This window comes from Octopus sinensis, linkage group LG17 (genome assembly GCF_006345805.1).
Source record: "Octopus sinensis linkage group LG17, ASM634580v1, whole genome shotgun sequence".
NCBI lineage: Eukaryota > Metazoa > Mollusca > Cephalopoda > Octopoda > Octopodidae > Octopus > Octopus sinensis.
In genome coordinates, this window is record NC_043013.1 from 13213402 (window position 1) to 13235976 (window position 22575).

Below are 22575 nucleotides of genomic sequence, written 5' to 3' on the forward strand. Positions count from 1 at the left end.
AGTAATAATTTTCCAACATCTTCGGCTTGTAGTATTCTTTGTTCAGTCTGCACAGCAACTTGTAGTAGATAAGTCTATGTAAATACATACATACATATATATATATATATATATATATATATATATATATATATATATATATATATATATATATATATATATATATATATTATATAAAAGGGCTTAGTAAAATAAATTACTTTGCCGCATACTGAACTCATTAGAAATAGCAGCTAAAAAACTTTTTTAAGGCTATTTCTAATACTTAAAGAAAATCTCTTTTAAAGAAAATCTCTAAGCCCTTTTATATAATGTAATAATTTGAATTCGCCTTGAATGGTCCCTTTGCATACTGAACACTTGGTGAAATTGATTAATAATTAATTAATTTTGCCCTCAATTGTTGAAATTATAATTAATCTCCCTCTGATTAATACTTCGGATTTTACCGAAATAAGCATAGTGTTTGATGATTTCAACCCACGCTGGTGGAAAGGGGAGAACAAAGATTCTTCGCTTGCTTATTTTGAATTTGTTGGCACTGTTAGTTGGGAGCAGATCTTCGAAAGGGTATGTTCTTATTTTCAGTGTTTCCAAATCCAAACCAAGGAATTTCTGAGCCGATGATAGAAATGTTGTTTTGACTAATCTTGAAACGTACGTTCTCGAATAACCTTAGCATTTGATTTTTCGATGTCCTTACCCCCAAACTTTTGTGAGTTGAATTAAGCAAACACTATATATGAGAGAGATTTTCTTTAAGTATTAGAAATAGCCTTAAAAAAGTTTTTTAGCTGCTATTTCTAATGAGTTCAGTATGCGGCAAAGTAATTTATTTTACTAAGCCCTTTTATATAATGTAATAATTTGAATTCGCCTTGAATGGTCCCTTTGCATACTGAACACTTGGTGAAATTGATTAATAATTAATTAATTTTGCCCTCAATTGTTGAAATTATAATTAATCTCCCTCTGATTAATACTTCGGATTTTACCGAAATAAGCATAGTGTTTGATGATTTCAACCCACGCTGGTGGAAAGGGGAGAACAAAGATTCTTCGCTTGCTTATTTTGAATTTGTTGGCACTGTTAGTTGGGAGCAGATCTTCGAAAGGGTATGTTCTTATTTTCAGTGTTTCCAAATCCAAACCAAGGAATTTCTGAGCCGATGATAGAAATGTTGTTTTGACTAATCTTGAAACGTACGTTCTCGAATAACCTTAGCATTTGATTTTTCGATGTCCTTACCCCCAAACTTTTGTGAGTTGAATTAAGCAAACACTATATATGAGAGAGATTTTCTTTAAGTATTAGAAATAGCCTTAAAAAAGTTTTTTAGCTGCTATTTCTAATGAGTTCAGTATGCGGCAAAGTAATTTATTTTACTAAGCCCTTTTATATAATGTAATAATTTGAATTCGCCTTGAATGGTCCCTTTGCATACTGAACACTTGGTGAAATTGATTAATAATTAATTAATTTTGCCCTCAATTGTTGAAATATATATATATATATATATATATATATTTGGGTTTAGCCGTTGTCTGTGAAACTAGAGACATATATGTCTAGGTGGATAAACGTGTATAAGTGCATATTGTAAGATTATACGTATATATGTGTGATATGTGCGTGTATACATGTTTATTGTGTGTGCTTGTAAATAAGTATAAGTATGTTTATATTTGCATGTATGTATCTAAGACATTGTATCTATTCACCCTTAGACGGTGATAAAAGGAAAATATATATCTACAACCTTCAACAGAGTAACAGTTATATATACAACTTGAACAGACATACATATCAGTACCTAAACATTCCTTTACATGTACATACACATATACACACACACAGACATGTTTATACACTTACGTAAATGCTCACATACATACATACAAGCGTAAATGCATATATGCATGTGCAAAACATATAGATATATGCATACATCCATGCATACGTATATGCATACATACATATATACATACTGAGTACAGTTGTGAGAATTACCTGCCCAGTGGATGTTAACATAAAGCCGAGGATCAGTGAATAAGAAAATACCTACGCCGACCTATTGAGAAATTTGTAGTTACTCTATCCAGATTACAAGTTCAGGTTTGTACCTGTAGTTATTGGGGCTCTGGGATATGCAATACACTGCCTAAATACCAATCTTGAGAAATTAGGCTTCTCAAATCCAGAAAGGAGAAAGCTAATACTGAAACTACAGATCCAATCCATCACTGGAACTGTAAAAATCTATAAAACTTTCCAGAAGTTTATCATTTAAATATATATGAGCATGTTTAGATATGCAACAATATGCATGAGAATATATACATAAAGCAAAAATCTGCATATATACATACAGTTGTTGATGATGAAATTCCAATGAAGGAGCCTTGGATCTAGGATGGAGACTGGCTCTTTCTCTATTGGCAAGAAATCTTGAAATAAAACACACATGTATTACTAAAAAACTGCTTTTCCCTCAGATTCAGCACCAAGTCTTTTCAGTGAACAGGTCGCTGTTTGAAAGTGATGAAAATATCTTGACACAAATGAAAATTAAATGTTGAAGTGAAACTAACGGTTTTTGTGTTCTTGAATGTATTCCTTGCTGCAATTTTATCTCTTTTTTGTAATAATAATTTATTTTGACTTGTTATAAAGATTTTATAGTTTAAGTGTTTGTGATTTAAACCAAAGTCCAGCTTAATTGAACAGATTCATGCTCAAAATCATTGCTGCAATGACCATCCCACCTTATACAGGTTCAGTCGTTTTCTAAGGCAGTAGGGTATAATTTGATGGAGGAGATATAATTGTTGTTTTCTGAAGGTCAAATGACCATGTAGAGGTTACGTGAGGTATTGGGAAATGGAAAGAGTGATATTCATATATTATTCCATAGCATTACTAGACTTGAGCCAATAAGTGAAACCATGCCACACTTTCATGTAAGACTTTAATCTTTCTCTCTAACACACAACACATTTCCAGTTAGCAATATGGAATCAATAGCAATATACTGGGAGCAGACGACTGTAACTGAAAAATGCTGTAGTATTGTAGTATTTAGCTTTTGGTTACGAGTTCAAATTCTATCAGGGGTGAAATTTTATTTTGCCTATTATCTTGTCAAGAATTGATTTTAAAAAATCAATAGGAGAGTCCTGGATTGATTCAACACAGTAAATCAAGGCTTCCATAATGAGAACTATGTCAATAATTAAATCAACCTAAGTTAATTACTGGTGAATTTCCCATTAACCTTACATGCACAAAAAGAAAATTCACTCCTTTTGTGTGATTTGAAGTCTGAATGTGAAGGAATATAACTAAATACCAGAAATTATTTTGTCCAAAAATCTACAATCATTTAGAATAAGCAATCAATGTTTGAATATAATTATTGTTTTCTTGTTTTGCAGGTGCCTGGATCATAAGTGATGGCTTACATACTGGAGTTGCAAAACATATTGGGAAGGCTATACATGATAATGAAGCTGCAGTGACTGGCAAGAAGAAAGTGGTAACAATAGGTATTGCATCATGGAAGTGTGTACAAAACAAGGAATCCCTTGTGAATGAAGAGGTAAATTTCTGTTTAAGTTATTTTCCTTAATTTTAAACTTCTAAGAATATTCTTGTTCTATATTAATATTAAATACTGATTTTTAACATTATAGTATTGATTCTTAGAATTTCAATATTCATTGTAAGGGTAAACTTAAAACATTAGCTTACATCAAAGGATTAAAGAAAAAAAGGCCCATATGATTTCCATTTATGATACAATGCTAATTTTGTGATAAGAGAAGTAATACATTCAAGGTTTTTCAGTTTCATGTATTATTTTCTGTTTTACTTGAATTTTAATAGCAAAAGTATCTGAGTGAATAAAGTGTTAGATTATCTGATCATAGAGAATTGGTTCAATTCTTCTGCTGGTATTTCATAGTTTCTAAGGAAAAACATTTTATTCTACATTGCTCGGTTTCCTTAGTTATCAAAAATAAATAAAACATCAATTTGGCAATGTTCCGTCTCTTCTCAAATACTATCAATCATCTTAGTCGCTTGTTTCACATTGGATCCAGTTTCTGATTCTGATTAGAATCATTGTGCAATGAATATGACTCAACAAAGCCGCAATACAACTCCAGAACTTCCTCGGCGATGACCACTAATCTCTCTAGCAAGATTCTCATGAAAATCTTCCCAAAGATGCTGAGAAGAGAGATGCTGTAACTATATTCACAGATTGCTCAGTCACCTCTGTTGAAGACTGTGATGATAGTCACATTGTTCAGGTCTCCAGGAACTACTGCTGCTTCCCACATGCGTTGGATAAACCTATACAACTTGATCTTCACAGTTTGACAACCGTGGGGCAGGAGCTTCAGAACTATGTTGTCATGACCAGGTGCTCCCCATTTCTTCATGCATTTTAGAGCCTTTTCCAGCTCAAGATAATTTGGAGGGAGTAACATCCAGTCTCAGATAGGATACTAGGGGATACTTCAGGGGAGGTCAATCATTGCAGTAGATGGCCGGTTGACAAGAGTATTCCTTCCATGTTTCAAGTGTGTCTTTATTGTCCATCAAAGGTGTTAATCTGGCGGTGGATATGAGTGTATTGTTTACTCTACTAGGAGAACCAACGAATCCCCTTTTCCCAGCATAGAAACGCCTGCCTAGGGTCTTTACTGTCTGCGAACAACTGTATCTCCCCTGCTTTTGCTAGCCACCAGAGATTTTGGAGTTCATGGATCCTGCACTGGCATTGCTGCTTGGCCTACCAGAAGCATCGCAGGTGGGTTCACATTGGGAAATCCTATACCAGACGAAATTCTATCTTCTGATCGATCAGCTTGGCAATATGGTCGTCATTTTGGTCAAACCAGTCTTAATGAGCGTGTTTGTAAAAGCCAGTTATTCCCCCAGGAATAACTGGTGATCGTTTTGCCTAAAACGAACCAATATACTTCCACACTGTCCACTGCCCGTCAATGATAATGGTGGGGTACCTTCTTCAGAAAGTTCCATGAGGTGTGATGAGTGATCACCTTGTTATTAATATTTCTAGGGGGATGGATGGTATTAGCTAAATTAATGTTAGTATTAGTAAATGTATCAATATTTAACAGGTTAATATTATGTGAAGAGATAATTTGTAAGAGACTTTTTGTGTTGGAAAAACCAATCCTAACCGTGTGTGAGTTGATAATAGAATAATACCTAGAATTCTTTGGAAAATTTCTAATAATAGCTTCATGAAACTGCAAAGGAAGGTTAGATTTAATTTGCCTCCCGTATAGAATAATTAACCAAATGGTTTTACTATTAGTTACCTTAATTTTAGAGTAACTATTTTTGAAAGACATAGATTTACCTTTAGAAGGAAAATAGGGGATTAAATAAGGGTTACCCCCTTCCTCTGTTTGGTTATGGTGTATAAATTAAAATTGATATCGTTTATATCCTTACAACTAGATTTCATATCTCCATTAGCAAAGGTAGAATAAGATTGAATGGAATTAATGTATGTAACTTTCTCTGTATAACCTGCTTTAAGTAAGGCAGAGTTATAAAATTTGGCCTTATCATTGACAATGTCGGCATTAGCAGATAACTTAGACAATCTAAATGAAATATTCTTAACTAAGTTCCTGATAATTGCCCTAGAATGATTACTGAATTTGCTAATATACTTGACAAGGGAAAAATACACACATCTATTTATATATGTGTGTGCAGTTACCACCACCCACATACACTCACACACTCAGTTACTTCTACACACACATATATACACACAAACACATACACACATGCTATCACACACACGCATATATATATATATATATATATATATATATATATATAAATAGATGAGTGTATTTTACCTTGTTAACAATTAACACGGAAAAATAAATAAATATATATATAAAGTAAACTAGCCATCTCAATATGGCTAACCACTAGGGGTGGGTGTTACTGTAGCTTTTTAGCCCCAGGAGATCATATACTTTACGACAACGTAAAGTATATAGAGATTTATTATTGCTTTCAGACCGATTTTCGAAATCAGTGACGGTGGTTACTGGGAAAATATTAAATAGATATTCGCAAACAGGTCTCTCCTCATCGAAAACCGGTGATTACCGTGTGTTGACAAGAGACAATAATCTCGAAACTGCAGTCCATGCGTATCACTTAGGTTTACGAGAGGGGATGACCTCCCTTTGCAAATATCATAAGGGCACAGAAATTGTGTCTAAAGCCAGCTGTAGACGATGATCTCCTGGGGCTAAAAAGCTACAGTAACACCCACCCCTAGTAGTTAGCCATACTGAGATGGCTAGTATACTTTACGTTGTCGAGCGCTTACTGTTTACATGTCGTTCAGAGATTTATTATTGCTTATATATATATATATATATATATGTAAAATGAAGGGTAATACTTGTAGCACCAGCAGGTGAAAGATGGCAGTCAAAACGACTCAAAACCACCGCTTCGACTTGTACACAAGGGTGAAATTAATACATATATGATATATGCACCCACACAACTACACCAAAGACCACTACTTCTGGTACCATTGCTGCCGAATTCTTCCTCCAGCATTAACAGATACAAAGATCACTCACACATACATATAAACAGTTATTACCACTTACAACACATATGCACACACACGCAGTTACCACCACCCACATACACTCACACACTCAGTTACTGCTACACACACATATACACACACAAACACATACACACATGCTATCACACACACACATATACTTACACACACACATATATCCCTCCTTTTACACTCTCCTGTCTTAGAAAGAACTTTTTCTCTGTCTATCTCCTTCTGGTCATTCCAAAATGTAACTACATGTGAATTGTTGGTGATTTTTTTCTTCTGTCTTCCTTTTCTCTTGGACTTTCTCTGTCTCCTGTTTCTGAAGAAGAGCTTTGCTCAAAATGTTAGACACCCTTTTTTTTTCTTCTGTGAGCATTTTAATAATACTTTGTATGTACCACGTTCTCATGCATTGTTGTTTTTTCTTCTGATAATGATGATGATGATGATTACTTCATCTTGACAGATGATAGCCATCCCATCAACGCACACACAGTACCCCATCACATGGCAAAATCTTTCAATTGATGAACCCTCAGATGACCTTTTGGGACCAGCTGCTAACTGACGGTATCAAACACAAGTGATAGATAATCAAATCTCTTTTACGCCTTTGTCCTCTGGAACCTGATTCTGAAGGAATGTTTTTTATGAACCAGCATACGTATATTAAGTCTAGATATTATCTTACAAATTTTGTGACATGTTATACGTTGTTAAAAGTGGCCAGGGTTCAAGATTATTATCTGCCTGAGTATTCCAACTTTCATGTGACTTCATATTATTTACATTTTCTGCTTTTGACAACAGAACACGATTGCACACAATACATAGCCAATATTCACTGTTGATTTCGGTTACAATTGTTCCTTTCTGACAGAACCTTTTAAGCTCAAAGTACTGAATCATCTTTTTGTTCCAAGTCTTGCAACAGCACTTCTCCACTTGTTCCAATCCAGAGCATCCATTTCACTTTTGGTGAAATCTCTCCAGTATTTTCATATGACGCCTCTGAGTGGTTCACATCTCACTTGAATAAAAAAAAAAGTGCAGTCAATACACATGTTTTATAGACATCGGTTTTTGTTTGCAAGGAAATACCACTATCCAATCATACTCGTTTTTCCAGTTCTCCAAATGCAACATTTTGCCTTTCCTATTTGATAGTACATCTCTACATCAAGACCAACATCTCTTAACAGTGTGCTTCCAAAATATATAAAAGAATCAATGACTTCTAACATTTTTCCGTTCACAAAAATGTTTGATTCAGAATATATTTGTCCTGGAGCGGGAGCAAACACTACTTTGATTTTCCCAAGACTAATTGTGAAACCGAAAAGTGCATATGTAGTGGAAGATCTGTCTGTTATTTGTCGAATATCCTCCTCTGAGTGTCCCAACAAATCAGCACCAACAGCGTAAAACAATTCTCTAACAAGTGTTTTAGAAGTCTTTGCTTTGCATTTAGATCAGGTCAAATTATAAATGTGACTAGATATCCGAAATCCGATTCTAATTCCCCTGTTGCAATCTTTGAAGGAATACCAAATCAATGTAGCAACACACATAGAGAAGCCTCAAGGAACAGGAATGTTGCCCTGTTTGACACCGTTCTTCACTGAAAATTCACAAGATAGCTCCCCATTAAAGACCACCTTTCACATTTCTATGTAGTTCCTTATAGATTCATACAAAATGTGTTGGGCAACCAAGTTTGCACAAAACGATCTACAGAGCCTCTCTGTTTATTGTGGCAAATGCCTTGGTTAAATCTATGAAGACCTGGTATAGTGGCATTTGTTCCCCTATGCATTTCTCCTGAACCTGCCTCACAGAAAATATCATTTCCGTTGTTCCTTGCTCAGGTCTGAAACCACACTGTTCCTCGGAAATTGCATGGTGACACACATTTTCAATGTGACGATTTAACATGATCCTTGGAAGTATCTACCCAGTATGTTCCAGTGGGGTTATCCCTTTAGAATTACTACACACTGATTTTGGGCCCTTATTCTTAATAGGCTATGAATTTCTGATGAAATATGATTCCCACCAATCCAGGAACTTTACCTGATTTCAATTTATACAATGCCAGATTTACTTCTGTTGAAAGTGTTTTAGTCATGTGCTACACTAGCTCTCTTTGTGGAATGTTATTTATGACATCCATGTTTACCACAGAAGGACTGTGGAAAAGATCTGCAAAGCATTCTCTCCATCTACTCATTATTTCAGGAGGATCTTTAACATCATTTCCATTTTTTGACTTCAAGGGAATTCTTCTCTGGGCTTTCAATAAATGCAACAGAAGCAAGTTTGAAGCAAATATTAGCCATTTTTCATACTTTCTAGGAGCAAGGAATTAGGAAACAACATCTGCTATCAGAGGACAAAAATCATGTTATACAGTGTTATTATTGGTATAAATGTGAATTTATAATCTGGATATAGAAGCTAGAGGCTTCGAAGCAGTTGTCCATAATTATTTGTTTCTCCTTAATTTTCAGAGTGATATTCATGTCAGCAGAACAACTGACTTTTCTATGATGGAACATACTTTTTCCTGTCTGAGCCAAACGAATAAATGTATACACCACAGGCTTCAGAACAGTTTCTGTCTACCAAATCCATTAACAAGGCGTTGGTTGCCACCTGGGCTTTAGTAGTTGTCACTTGCCCAAGGTACCATTTGTGTGTGTCTCTGCATGATTGTGTGATTATGTGTCTGTATAGCAATTCATTGGTGTTCCTTTTTCTAATGCCTGTGAACATTAAAACCTCCCCCACCAACACATTCAGTAGATCTCAGTCCTTATTCTTATATTCTTTCTTCTTCTCCCTCCCTCTTTCCACCTCTCCCTCTTTCTCTCCCACTCTCTTCCCCTTCTCTCTTTGTCTCTCTTTGCTCCCCCTCCTTTGCCACTTTGCTGTACTTTTTTGTGTGTCATAACAAATAAAACGTGCATTATTATATTGTTAGATTACAATGATGTTGATATGTATAACAGATAAAATATTGATTTAACTTCTAGGGATCATGGCCTGCAAATTATGAGATAAAAGATGATATTGACTCAACAACATCTGCTTTGGATCCTAATCATTCACATTTTATCCTTGTTGATGATTGCACCCAAGAAATTCCTGGAGTAGAAGCTAAGTTCAGAAAAAAGTTAGAATATACTATTTCACAAAAGAGAATCCCAGGTAAGTTGTTATTGCAAAGAAATCTAAACATAATCTATAGAGTTGAGATGAAATGTTAAAAATAACTTGTTAAATTTACACATGCGTCTTACGAAATTTCTCTTTTTAATAGGGAACAAGTCTTTTATAAGTCATAGTTAAGTTAATGGTAATACATTTCTATCGAGACAATTCTATTTGTCTATGCCATCCAATCCACCTTTACTCAACGATACTCCTATCACGATTTTGACAAGTACAGTGATGTCGGTGCTTGGCTAATGAGGTCACAATAAGTTTGAAACATGACTGGATTTTCTCTTTGAAGTTTTATTCTCTACATTGTTCTCATCATTATGTTTTCTCCAAATGTATTCTTCATTTTTATAAATATTTTATATAATCTTTTATGGAATACTGTTTTTACATTTGGGCTGGTGTCCTGGTTGCTATCCTTCCTCTCTGTTCAAGTTGTATATAGAATTATAACTCTATCGAATAGATACGTACAAGCAAATATAAACATGCCTATACATATGTACAGGCACAACCAATCATATAAACACATATACACACACATTTATATGTATAATCTTCATATAAATATATATGTGTAGATGTTTATCCATCTACACATATATATGTCTCTATTTTCACAGACAACGGTTAAACTCAAAACCATTTTTTCTCATTTCTTTTGTATTTTACATAGACATATACATCTATATGTGTATACAAACATACATACCCATATGCACATGCATATACACAGTCATACACATACATACATGAGTATGTATGCGTGTATGAATGTTTATATGCATGTAATTTGGGTATTGTGTATATATATGTATATTATATATATGTGTGTGTGTGTGTATGTCTATGTACTATATGAAAATAAAAGGAAAAAGAAAAGTTTACATGTACATACACATATACACACATGCAGACACGTCTACACATGTAAATACTCAAATACATATGTACATACGTACATATGTACATACATACATACATAAATACATACATACATACATACATACATACATACATACATACATGTGTATATGCATGCATACGCATGTACACATGCATACTTACATACATGTATGCATACATACATACATACACACATACACACATACATACATACATACATACATACATACATACATACATACATACATACATACATACATACATAGCAGCTGTCTACTTTTCATGCAGAGTTTGACCACCTCCTGTACCTACGCTTTAGAACCATCATGGCATCTGATGTGGCTTTTTAAACCAGACAATATTTTGAAAAGCCATTCACATAGATTGCATATCTGATTTAGACCACCAAGAGCTGCAGTTAAGTTCTGATCTTTGTGGATCTTAAAATGTCTTATGAGGCCTCCGTTAGATTTGCAAACCTCCTAGCATACATTGCATTGGAAGGTGTGCACAGACATACAGGCAAAATAGCTGGTGGAGATTTGCTTTCCATGGATTCACAAATGATATTTGAGCCCAACGAAAGAAAGGCATTATCTGTCACATACTGTACACACAAAATATTGTGATTCATCTTCTCGATTGTAACATTCTTCTTTAAATTTCTCTTGAGTATTGCATGCGTTATTCTGGCCTCTTCAAACGCTTTCACTCCACTCTACACTTTTGTTCGCCATCCAGCTCAATCCAAAGCAAAGGTTTCTGTGTCATCTGGATCCATTCCAAGTGACTTCATGGTAGTCATTATGCCATCCTTAAACCTCTTTTTAGGTTTACACCAATAGCGTTTCTCCTCTTCAAGCTCACCATAAAATAGCTGTTTGGATGTGCATTCATCTGCAATTTGAACAATATGGCCACACAATCTCATTTGATTTTTCAGAATCATTGCTTTAATTGGGATGATACCTGCAGACTCAAGAACATCTGTGTTTAGAGTAAAAGAACTCCATTTAATGTTTAAAATGCGATGAAAGCTTTTTTGGTGGAATTGTTCTAACAATTTGAAATGCCTTCCATAAAATGTCCATATTTTAGAGGAATGCAACAGGGATGCTAAGGCAAAGGATTTGTAAAGAGCCAATTTTGTATTGTTATTTATATGCCGTTGGCACCAAATGTGTGACTCCAAGCCATCAAATGCTTGTGCTGCCCTTTGAATACACAGATGTATTTCTGTGTCCAGATTTCCATCATTTTGTACAGAGCTTCCAAGGTAGATGAAAGGTTCAACAACCTCAAATAACTTACCTTTAACAAAAAATTTAATGGTGTTGCACCACTTGCAAGTTGATTCATTACGACTGTTAATTCTTTTTCAAGTTGATGGTCAAGCCAAAATCATCAAAAGCCAAGTCAAATGCAGATACAAGAGACTGTAGACCTGATTCAGAATCACTGACGAGATCGCAATCGTCAGCAAACAAAAGTTCCCTAATGAGTGAAGTAAAAAAAACCTTCGTTTTGAATTTCAGTCTGGTCAGATTAAAAACATTCCCTGTTGTTTGATATTTTATGTAGATATCCTCCTAGGTGTTTTGAAAAGTGTGTGACAACACAACAACAAAGTGTATTGCAAAGAGGGTGGGTGCATCAAGGTCTACTTGCTTTGCTCCTTTTTCCACAGCAAATCTGATTTAGACCACCAAGAGCTGCAGTTAAGTTCTGATCTTTGTGGATCTTAAAATGTCTTTTGAGGCCTCCGTTAGATTTGCAAACCTCCTGGCATACATTGCATTGGAAGGTGTGCACAGACATACAGGCAAAATAGCTGGTGGAGATTTGCTTTCCATGGATTCACAAATGATATTTGAGCCCAACGAAAGAAAGGCATTATCTGTCACATACTGTACACACAAAATATCACTCTAGCTGTCATATCTTGATGCAAAGCCCTGACCATGTTAACAAATTTTTCTGGGCAACCTATTTTCCTTAGAATTAGCCACAGAGCATTTCGATTAACAGTATTGAATGCTTTGCTTCAATCAACAAAGCAATGGTATAGGGCAAGATTCTGTTCAATGCACTTTTCCTAAAATTGTTTGATAGTAAAGATACAATCAACTGTTCTCCTGGAGGAGTGAAAAATCACATTAAGAATCAGACACCTTATTTGGAACTATGAAGGTATTTAAACGTTCTAACAGATCGCGGGCAAGTACCTTTCCAGCCACAAACAAAAGCTAAATCCCACGAAAATTACCACACAGATCCTTTGGCCCCGATTTATACAAGGAAACTAAAATGGCATCAATCCAGTCTTGAGGCATTTTCTTAGTTCTCCAACATTGACTAATTAATATAGTTAAGAGTACAAACATTTTGTCACCCCCATATTTCAAGACCTCTGCACAGATTACATCAGACCCTAGAGACTTATTGCTATTAAGCTTATTCACAGCTACATAAACGTCATTCAGAGTTGGTTCAAACGCCATCTCTTCTATAGCTAGGTGTTCAAATGTTTCTATCATCTTCATGTCATCAGATGACGGTCTATTCAAAAGTGCAGAAAAATGTTCCACCCAGCACTTATGAATAGAAGCTGTGTCAGTCAGAAACAAACGTCCATTTGCTGTTCTCACTGGAGCTATTGAAGAGGATTTGGGGCTGTATAGTTCCTTGGCATAAGAGTTCAAACCCATGGCATCATTTCTATAAGCTGCTTCTTTTACTCTATCATTCCACCATTCCTGTTTAATTTTCCTTGGAGCAGTCAGCACTTTGCCTTTCAGCTTTTGGTAAGCTTTGTTTGAGTTGGGGTTCAAGGACTGAGAAAGAAGTGTATTGCCTAAGTTTTGTTTTTCGAAAAGTAGGTCATGAATTTCTGTTGATTTTATCTGAGAACTAGTCACTGGACGTTCGCGATTTAAATCCCACTGATGAACTTGCAGCCTGAAATACTTTTGTTTCTAAATCTTCCCATAGATTGTTTTGAAGTTTGCAACATTTAACTTTTTGCATACCATAGGACCAAGCAGTCAACTTTTAGGCATTATCAAAAAAATTATTTTTCCACACACTAGATAATGGTTAGTCCAACCCTCTGCTCCTCTCATGACCCAAACACTAGAAACATCTTTCATTCACATTTTCTTATCAAAATATAATCTATGAGATGCCAGTGCTTAGATCCTGGTTTTATATTTATTTTTCTGCTTAAACAGATTGTTGGTAACAACCAGATTATTCTCAGTTCAAAACGTCAAAAGAGCTACTCAATTTTTATTATATTTTTTAATCCCATGTTCACCTAAAACAAGCTATGAAACGTAGTCATTTCTAACTCTTGCATTGATATAAACATATTTACACATATTTGTTGGATGGCCATTTACAGCTTATGAGTTCCTCCGCCTTCTAACAGGTCTTATTTTTCATCCCGCAGGTTGTCCAACAATCATCCTACAAGCTTGGTGGGGTTGCCAGTTTAGTCACCGACGACCCAACCATGCAACAGATTTTAATGGGTTACATGTTACCAGTAGCACTCAAGTGTGATCTGACATATATACATACGTAAACACACATATATATCATAAACTGCTACTTTCTCAGATGCAGCACAAAGTTTTGTCAGTGAACAGGTCGCGGGTTCAAAGCAATGAAAATATTTGGACACAAGTTAAATTTAATTGTTGAAGTGAAACTAACGGTTTTTGTATGTTCTTGAATGGCTTAGAAACATCTTGCATGCTGAAATTGTTTTTGTTTCAGCACATGATCTCAGATCAAGTCCCTTGCTATGCAATTACATCTCCGTAATTAAAGACTTTAATTTTGGTTTAAAGTGATGCTGAATTAAGGCATGAATTTCATTGTTACTTTTTTATTTTGGGATCGCTGGTTGGGTCTGATGGAAGTCACTTGACAACAACACAGCTACTCTGCCTTTTGGAAATCTATCGTCATACTATCCTTCATTGATTTGCCTAGAGCTTCCAAAGCTCATTCTTTTACCATTGTGTAATAATCCAAGACTACCATTTGATCTCTCTTAAGAACTTGTCTGATTCTCAAACTCATGACAATGTGATACAGGGGTACATCAAGACCAAGAAGAGTTTGAAAACAGAATTCGCTAAAATACAGCAGAAATGGCTGTAGCATTATATTGATAGACACTCTTTATTGTAGTAGGGGTTTGCATGGCTCATTAACTCTGAGGCCAATGCAGACGGTATCTAGCACTCTTGTCAGACCGCCCATGGTGATAAATTTAAAAATTGAACCCAGACAGAATATAACCAAACTTTTCAAGATCCCTGTCACAGAGTAAGCAGATATAGACAACAACAATAGTTAATTACAATAGTATTTGAACTGGAGAAGGTGGACAATGGCAGATGAACTGGCTAAGCTTGTACTACTCAGAACTAGAACTGAGTTATTGGGAACCTGATATTGCCCTTGGTAGTGGAGTTTTACTGTATTCCATGGTAAAGTTAATATTATTGTTTATGCTGTTGAGTAGATTTTTGAAATCTGTAAGTTGTTCAAATGTGTGCGTCTTGATAATAGATAAACATGTTCCCTAAACCACGCCGGCCCTCTTTTTAGGTGCAAAATATACTGTCACTTGACACTAAAGCACGGACGTAATGGGAAACATACAAAAGGTTATAAACTTAATCATGTGTTCATTCCCTACAAACATTTAGCAGAAAACATTTAGAGCATTGATTGTTTGGATTCGTTCAGTCAACAGTATCAGCCTTAACTTACAAACACTAGTCAGAAGCAAGGCAGCTGCAACATTGTCCTTGTATCATGCTAAAAGCCTCCTATAAATTTCAGTACCTGGCACACCTTCAAAGTTTTGTTTCATTAACTTTATATATAGTTTAGACGGTAATGACAATTGTCGTTATAAAATATTTATATATCCATAATTGTTATATAAATCAAACGCTGGAGTTGGGTTTTTTTATATATATTTTTCTTATTTTGAACGGCTTGGCGTTCAAGTAATTTCCTCCTAGCATTATTTAATTATTTGTTCCTGTCTGGGCTATTAAAGGTGTTTATAAATACTTTTTGTTTCTGGTACATATTTATTCCAATAAGTAATTCCTGAAGAAAAGCCTAATTCTGATTTCAAAAAGGACTTTTTCATTTTTGTTTTTGGAATTAATTAGGACTGGAAACAATTTGTAGAATTTTTATTGGATTTGTACCAATTTTAGATTAAAGATTAAAAGATTGTCTACGCCTATATTTTTTTCCTTTCCTTATACTTTATTTATTGATTATACGGATCTTTTCATTTTCAAGGCCTGATTTGTCAAATTTTTCCTACTTAACCAAACAATTTGAAACTTCGTATACTGGTAGAATGTGTCAAAAGAAAACATAATTGTAAACCAGAATGAAAACGAAATTGTAATTTCTAAGTTTAACGTTGTTTAATAATTAGAATTTTAACCAATGGTATTCGGTCTTTCGGCTTCATATTATTTACTCCGTCTCAATAGACGTAAATGGCTATTTTGCTGACGTAGTTAACATACGTGAAATGTAAACACCCGGTTACCATATTCCTTTCGTTTTTATTCACATTTTTTAAATATATTATTAACTAACATATATATTAAACTTATATATTATATAACTAACTTAGTTTTTGTAAATTTCTGTATATTTTTTGTGATTTTCATTCCTTACTTTATTCGTGTAACTTTTATTTCTGTAACTTTTTATCTTTGGCAATCTTTCGTTTGTAGTAGACCTTTCCGTGATAACTGAAATTTTTTACTCGGTGTATGTGTATATGTATGTATGCATGTATGTGTGTGTGTGTGTATGTATCTATGTATGTGTGTGTGTGTATGTATGTGTATGTATATGTGTGTATGTATGTGTGTATGTATGTATGTATGTATGGCCGATTCAGTGTTTACATTATTTCGAGTTAAAACGAAAGATTACCTTTGCTATGTAGAAAATAATGAGGTTGACTCAATGGAATAATGACAGTGATCGAAGATATAGACAAAATTTTTTTTGGTAATCTTTCGTTTTAACTCGAAATAATGTAAACACTGAATCGGCCATACATACATACATACACACACATACATACACACACACACACACACATATATGCATACATACATATACACATACACCGAAAACACACAAAACACAGACCTACGCACAGCTGTCTACGTCACAAAATAGCTTTCTACGTCACACTAAGATAATGCAGTTAATTATTTCAAATGAAAACAAACAATACGATTGGTTAAAATTCACAGATTTAATCTACGCTTAAAGTTATAAAATACATTTTTCTCAAATAAACAAGTTGAAACTAGTGTTTTCTTTTGAGACACTCTACCAGTATACGAAGTTTCAAATTATTTAGTTAACTAGAAAAATCTGACAATCAGGCCTTGAAAATGAAAAGATCCGATTATACCAATACTGAATATATTGTTTTTATATATTCTTTGCTTGGATTGTACTGGTGGACTCGGATGTTTAACATCCCTTTGAAGGGTTTTGGTCCTTAGGCGTAGGAGTGGCTGTGTGGTAAGTAGCTTGCTTATGAATCACATGGTTCCAGGTTCAGTCCCACTGCGTGGCACCTTGGCCAAGTGTCTTCTACTATAGCCTTGGGCCAACCAAAGCCTTATGAGTGGATTTGATAGACGGAAACTGAAAGAAGCTCGTCATATATATGTATATATGTAAGTGTGTTTGTGTTTGTCCCCCAAACTTCGCTTGACAACTGATGCTGTTTATGTCCCTGTAACTTAGCAGTTCAGCAAAAGACACCGATAGAATAAGTACTAGGCTTACAAAGAATAAGTCCTGGGGTCGATTTGCTCGACCAAAGGCGATGCTCCAGCATGGCCACAGTCAAATGATTGAAGCAAGTAAATGAGTAAAAGAATATATGTATATATGTGTGTATGTGTGTGTGTGCGCGCATTTGTGTGTTTGTGTTGATGGAACCTAAGGAAAAGAGAAAGTCCTAGTAAATTGTACGACAAAGTGGGGGAAATATGACCTCCAGTTTTTGAGATTCACAGGGGAGATGAGAAAGGACTTTGATGTTTGGTACTTTGGGCTTCAGAGGACCTGTTAACTAAGTAAAAATTTGAGGCCCTAAAGGCATAATTATTTATGTCTATATCCCTGCACACAGTCTGTGTCCCTGATGAAGCTCTCACCTATACTCCTCTCTCCACCCAGGTTCACCTCTCATTGCATTCCTCTCCCCTCTATCTTCTACTCTCCTTTCACACTCTCACACTTACCTACCCACTCACCCTATTCAATCTCTGTACCAGTTCCTATATATACACCTCCCTGTAATTTGACGGAATGCCCCAACACATCTTCTTCACCCTCTCCTCTCTCCCTCTGCTTCCACCTGGAGTAGCATTGTATCTCCTCTACTGCAACATACCTGTTTCTATCCCATCATTCATCATCACCTGGCACAAAGCCACCTCACTTAACACTGGTCTTGTTGAGTGGTATTGTCCTGCAAGTTACTTGGTCACCTCACTAGTGTTGGTGCCACAAAAATCACACTGAACTCTGTAAAGTAGTTGGTATTAAGAAGAGCATCCAGCTGTAGAAACCCTGCCAAAAGAAATAGTTGGGCTTGACATGATCTTCTGTCTTACCAGTTCCTGTCAAACCATCCAATCCATGCCAAGTGGCTAGAAGACATTAAATGATGATGGTAAAGAGGATATAGATTTGTTTTTTTTAAATTCAGAATGCTAAACTGATACCAAATTTTATTGTTTAGTCAATTCATATTTTATACATTACTCAAATGTATTCCATACCCTGTTTTAGACCTAAATTGGGTTATATTGTATATGTGAATCAGGTATATTTTAGAATGTAATCATTTGCCTTAATCAGTTATAACTTCTTTCAACTTAACCAGATGTTTTTTGTACCTTAACCTAGTATACTTGACAACTTGATCCGGTTATACTTCCTACTTTAACCAGAGTTACTTTTTTTTTATTTTAATCAGGTATATTTTTCATACAGTAATCGGACATGTTTTACCTTAATTAGGTATATTTTATAAATTAGTCAAATATATTTTGTATCTTAATCAGTTTATATCTTCCTTTTAATTTTAGAGAGTAAGTCGATCACGATTCCAGCTGTGGCAGTAATGGTTGAAGGGGGACTTGAAACTCTGAAGTCAGTCACTGATTCAATATCACGCAACATCCCAGTTGTAATAGTAAAGGTTAGTAAACAGACTATTCTGTAAATAAGATTATTAAATGTTTATTCAGTCTATAATGATTGCATATCTGATGAAGTCTGTAGTTAGGAAACCTAAAAGGAAGGGCTATATGAGTATTCCGTTGGTGCAGAATTTTATATCAATATTTTATTTAATGATTTATCTGGTTGTTGGTTTTTTGGTCAACTGGTTAAATCTTATAATTATTTTCATTGGATAAATGTATTTAATTCTGAGTATTTTATAACAAATGTTCTTTAAAAAGTATGTTTCTAAATTGAACCAAGTAAAGTAATTTATTTTCTTAATATTATCGACTTATGGAAAATGGTCTCATAGACACTGTGGTTCCAACTTGTTGAAAGTCATGAGGTAATTAGAAAACTGTAGTACCTTCTCTCTTTAATAATTTGTTCTAAATATTATCAATACCTTCACTAGAGCTTAGCTGAAACAAACTATACACACTGTTTAACCCCATATTTGACCAGCACAAAGATCCATCATGCATCACACCAGTCCTGTCTGGACCCCTAATCTCTTAATTAATTCCAACAATCTTCAAAGACAACTAAATAGTACATTTCACATCCTTACGAACTATGTATAAATAAGTTCTAAATTTGAAAGATGAGGAATTATATACATTATTTACATTTGACGGATAATTGTCCTCATCTTGTTTGTAGCTAATACGTTTAGGCTGATATACCCTCCAGCCTTCATCAGGTGTCCTGGGGAAATTTTGAACCTGGGTTCTCATTCCTAAGGTATTTTTCTGATGTTAAGGGCTTATAAATCTAATATTTTCCTATCCTTCCTTAATACTGGTTCCCATATGCTACTCATATCTGCACTCAGTCTGCTTAAGAGGTTGTTGTGTCCTAGCATATGTGCTGCTTCTTTTAGCTTTCTTATTTTCCAGTGGTGTTCTCTGTTATTTTAACTTCATCCCACAGGGGGAGGTGGTCTCCATTTTCCTATACATGATCAGCTATACCTGATTTATCAATATCTGCTCGTGTCACAGCTTTGCAATGTTCGTCTACCCTTATTTTGAGGGGGCGGCATGTTTTGCCTTTTTATAACCTACCACAGCTGCGTGGAATGGAGTACACGCAGTCTTTGTTCATATTTTCTTCTATTAGTGGTTTTATTCGGAGACATTTGCGAAGTCTCGTATTACTCTTGAATACTGTCCTGATGTCATATGGGCTGTATATCTTTTGTATCTTTTTGGAGAGGCCTTTCACATAGAGTAGACAGATTGCAGTCAGTTTATAGGTTTCAACCTCTCTTCACTTCATAATTGAAGTGGATAGTATGTTTTTGGGGTAGTTGTTGCTTAATAGATTGTTACTTAGCTTGATCGGTTTTTCGTGGTGTGCTACATTGCTACTTATATTCATTGCTTGATGTTTAAGACGTATTTACACTGTATGGATGGTGGGAATTGAAGTTGAGGTATCGTACAGGGAAGGTCGGCTTGCGGTATACGGATGTCCGGAATCCATACTTGATGTGTGTTATTAATACGTCCAGGAATGCTAGGTGATTGTCTTTTTCCTTTTCCATTGTAAACTGTATGGATGGCTTTATTGAGTTCGCATGATCTAACAGTACCTGGACTTCTCTCTGGTGGGGCCAGAGTATAAAGGTATCATCAACATATTGCAGCCGTAGGGTTGGTTTTAGTGGTGTTGATCCTAAAGCCAAATTCTCAAAGCATTCCATGTATATATTGGCTTTTATCGGTGATAATGGCGAACCCATAGGTAAATCCTCTTCCTGCCAATATATATTACAGTCCATTCTGAAGTAGGTAGTTTCTACACAAAAGGTCAACATTTCCATCAAGTTTTCCTATTGGTATACTAGTGCGTTCTTCCATGTATATATTGGCTTTTATCGGTGATAATGGCGAACCCATAGGTAAATCCTCTTCCTGCCAATATATATTACAGTCCATTCTGAAGTAGGTAGTTTCTACACAAAAGGTCAACATTTCCATCAAGTTTCCTATTGGTATACTAGTGCGTTCTTTTAGACAGGTGTCTGTCACCAGTTTTTCTTGAATCGCTGATAGTTGGGACTTTGGTGAACAGACATACCACATCTAGACTCACCATCTGGTTCAATCCAGTGAGGGTATCCCTGATCAATTCCGTGAAGTGGATTATAGATTATAGCATGCCCATCTGACAACAAGTTATGCGATAAGGAAGAAAGAAAAGTCACTAGATATAACAGGTTAGCTTGAGAGGTTAAGCAGCTGTGGTCGCTGAAAAAGCTAGAAGTAGTACCAATAATTGTCGAAGCCCTGGGAACAGTGAGGAAAAGTCTTTAGAAGTACGTGGAACAAATATGGAACAGCAATAAGGATGGAGCACCTGCAGAAACATCATTGCTTGAAACCACTCAAATATTCCAGAGGGTGTTCGGAAAATAAAGGGTGTTACTTTAGTTCACTGGTCGTGAACAGCTGACACCTTAGTACATCTCCAGCATTAGAAGCTGTGCAAAGAGAATAAAATAATAATAATAATAATAATAATAATAATAATAATAATAATATAATAATAATAATAATAATAATAATAATAATAATGATAGCAGCCTAAGATCTATGCCTACCTACAAGAAACTACCAGGACAATATATTAAATGACAGTGGCTGCTCAACATATAGTGTATGTCAACAACAAAATAACTCTATTGATCATGTTGTCTCCATGTGCAATTCAATGATGGCATCAGCATGCAATTTGGCCTCAATAGATGTACAAAAGCTACTTTTATCAAAGGAACAATGACAGAAACATCCAATGTTAATCTTGACCAGTAGAATGTCATAAAGGAGTTAGAACCAACGGAGAGCTACAAATACCTTAAAGATATTTGAAGGGGACAGAATCAAACATTCAGTGATGAAGGAAAGGATCAAAAGAGAATATTACCACAGGGTTAGGGCAATACTCAAGACAGAGCCGAATGCAAGAAACAGGATCGAAGCAATCAATACTTTAGCCATACTAGTCGTGACTTACAGTTTCAATATCATTAACTGGTCAATTACTGAAATATGTAATCTTGACAGAAAGATACGAAAATTGTCAACAATGCATAGAATGCACCACCCTAAAGCAGATATAGAACGACTTTACCTGCCAAGAAAAGATGGTGTCTGTGGACTTTTACAACTGGAATTAACAACTGGAATTTACAATGAAGATTACCACAATTGGCTTAGACACCTACCTGAAAAACTTGTCTCAAAGCATGAAAGCGAGAAAGCATCATACTCAGTAACAAAACAGGCAAAAGAATATCTAAGTGAATTCCAAATTCAACAGGTTCCAGAATTAGATATACTAGAAACAAGCAGAGGAAAAGCTAAGCCTATGAAAACCAGTGCTAAAACTGCTGCTTTAGATATTCTTACTGACAAATGGCAAGAAAAACCTCTCAATGGCAAATGCCCAAAGAGAGCTAATA

The 22575-nt window shown here is 35.2% G+C and overlaps 1 protein-coding gene across 1 annotated transcript in view; it reads left to right on the forward strand.

The window, feature by feature from the left end:
- The window catches only part of LOC115221041, a 248440-nt gene that overhangs the window by 173966 nt on the left and 51899 nt on the right, over positions 1 to 22575 (forward strand). Inside the window, exons 26-28 of the mRNA XM_036510314.1 lie at positions 3436 to 3599; positions 9692 to 9866; positions 18968 to 19080. Coding sequence (XP_036366207.1) covers positions 3436 to 3599; positions 9692 to 9866; positions 18968 to 19080 — 452 coding nt within the window. The remainder of the gene's footprint in view (positions 1 to 3435; positions 3600 to 9691; positions 9867 to 18967; positions 19081 to 22575) is intronic.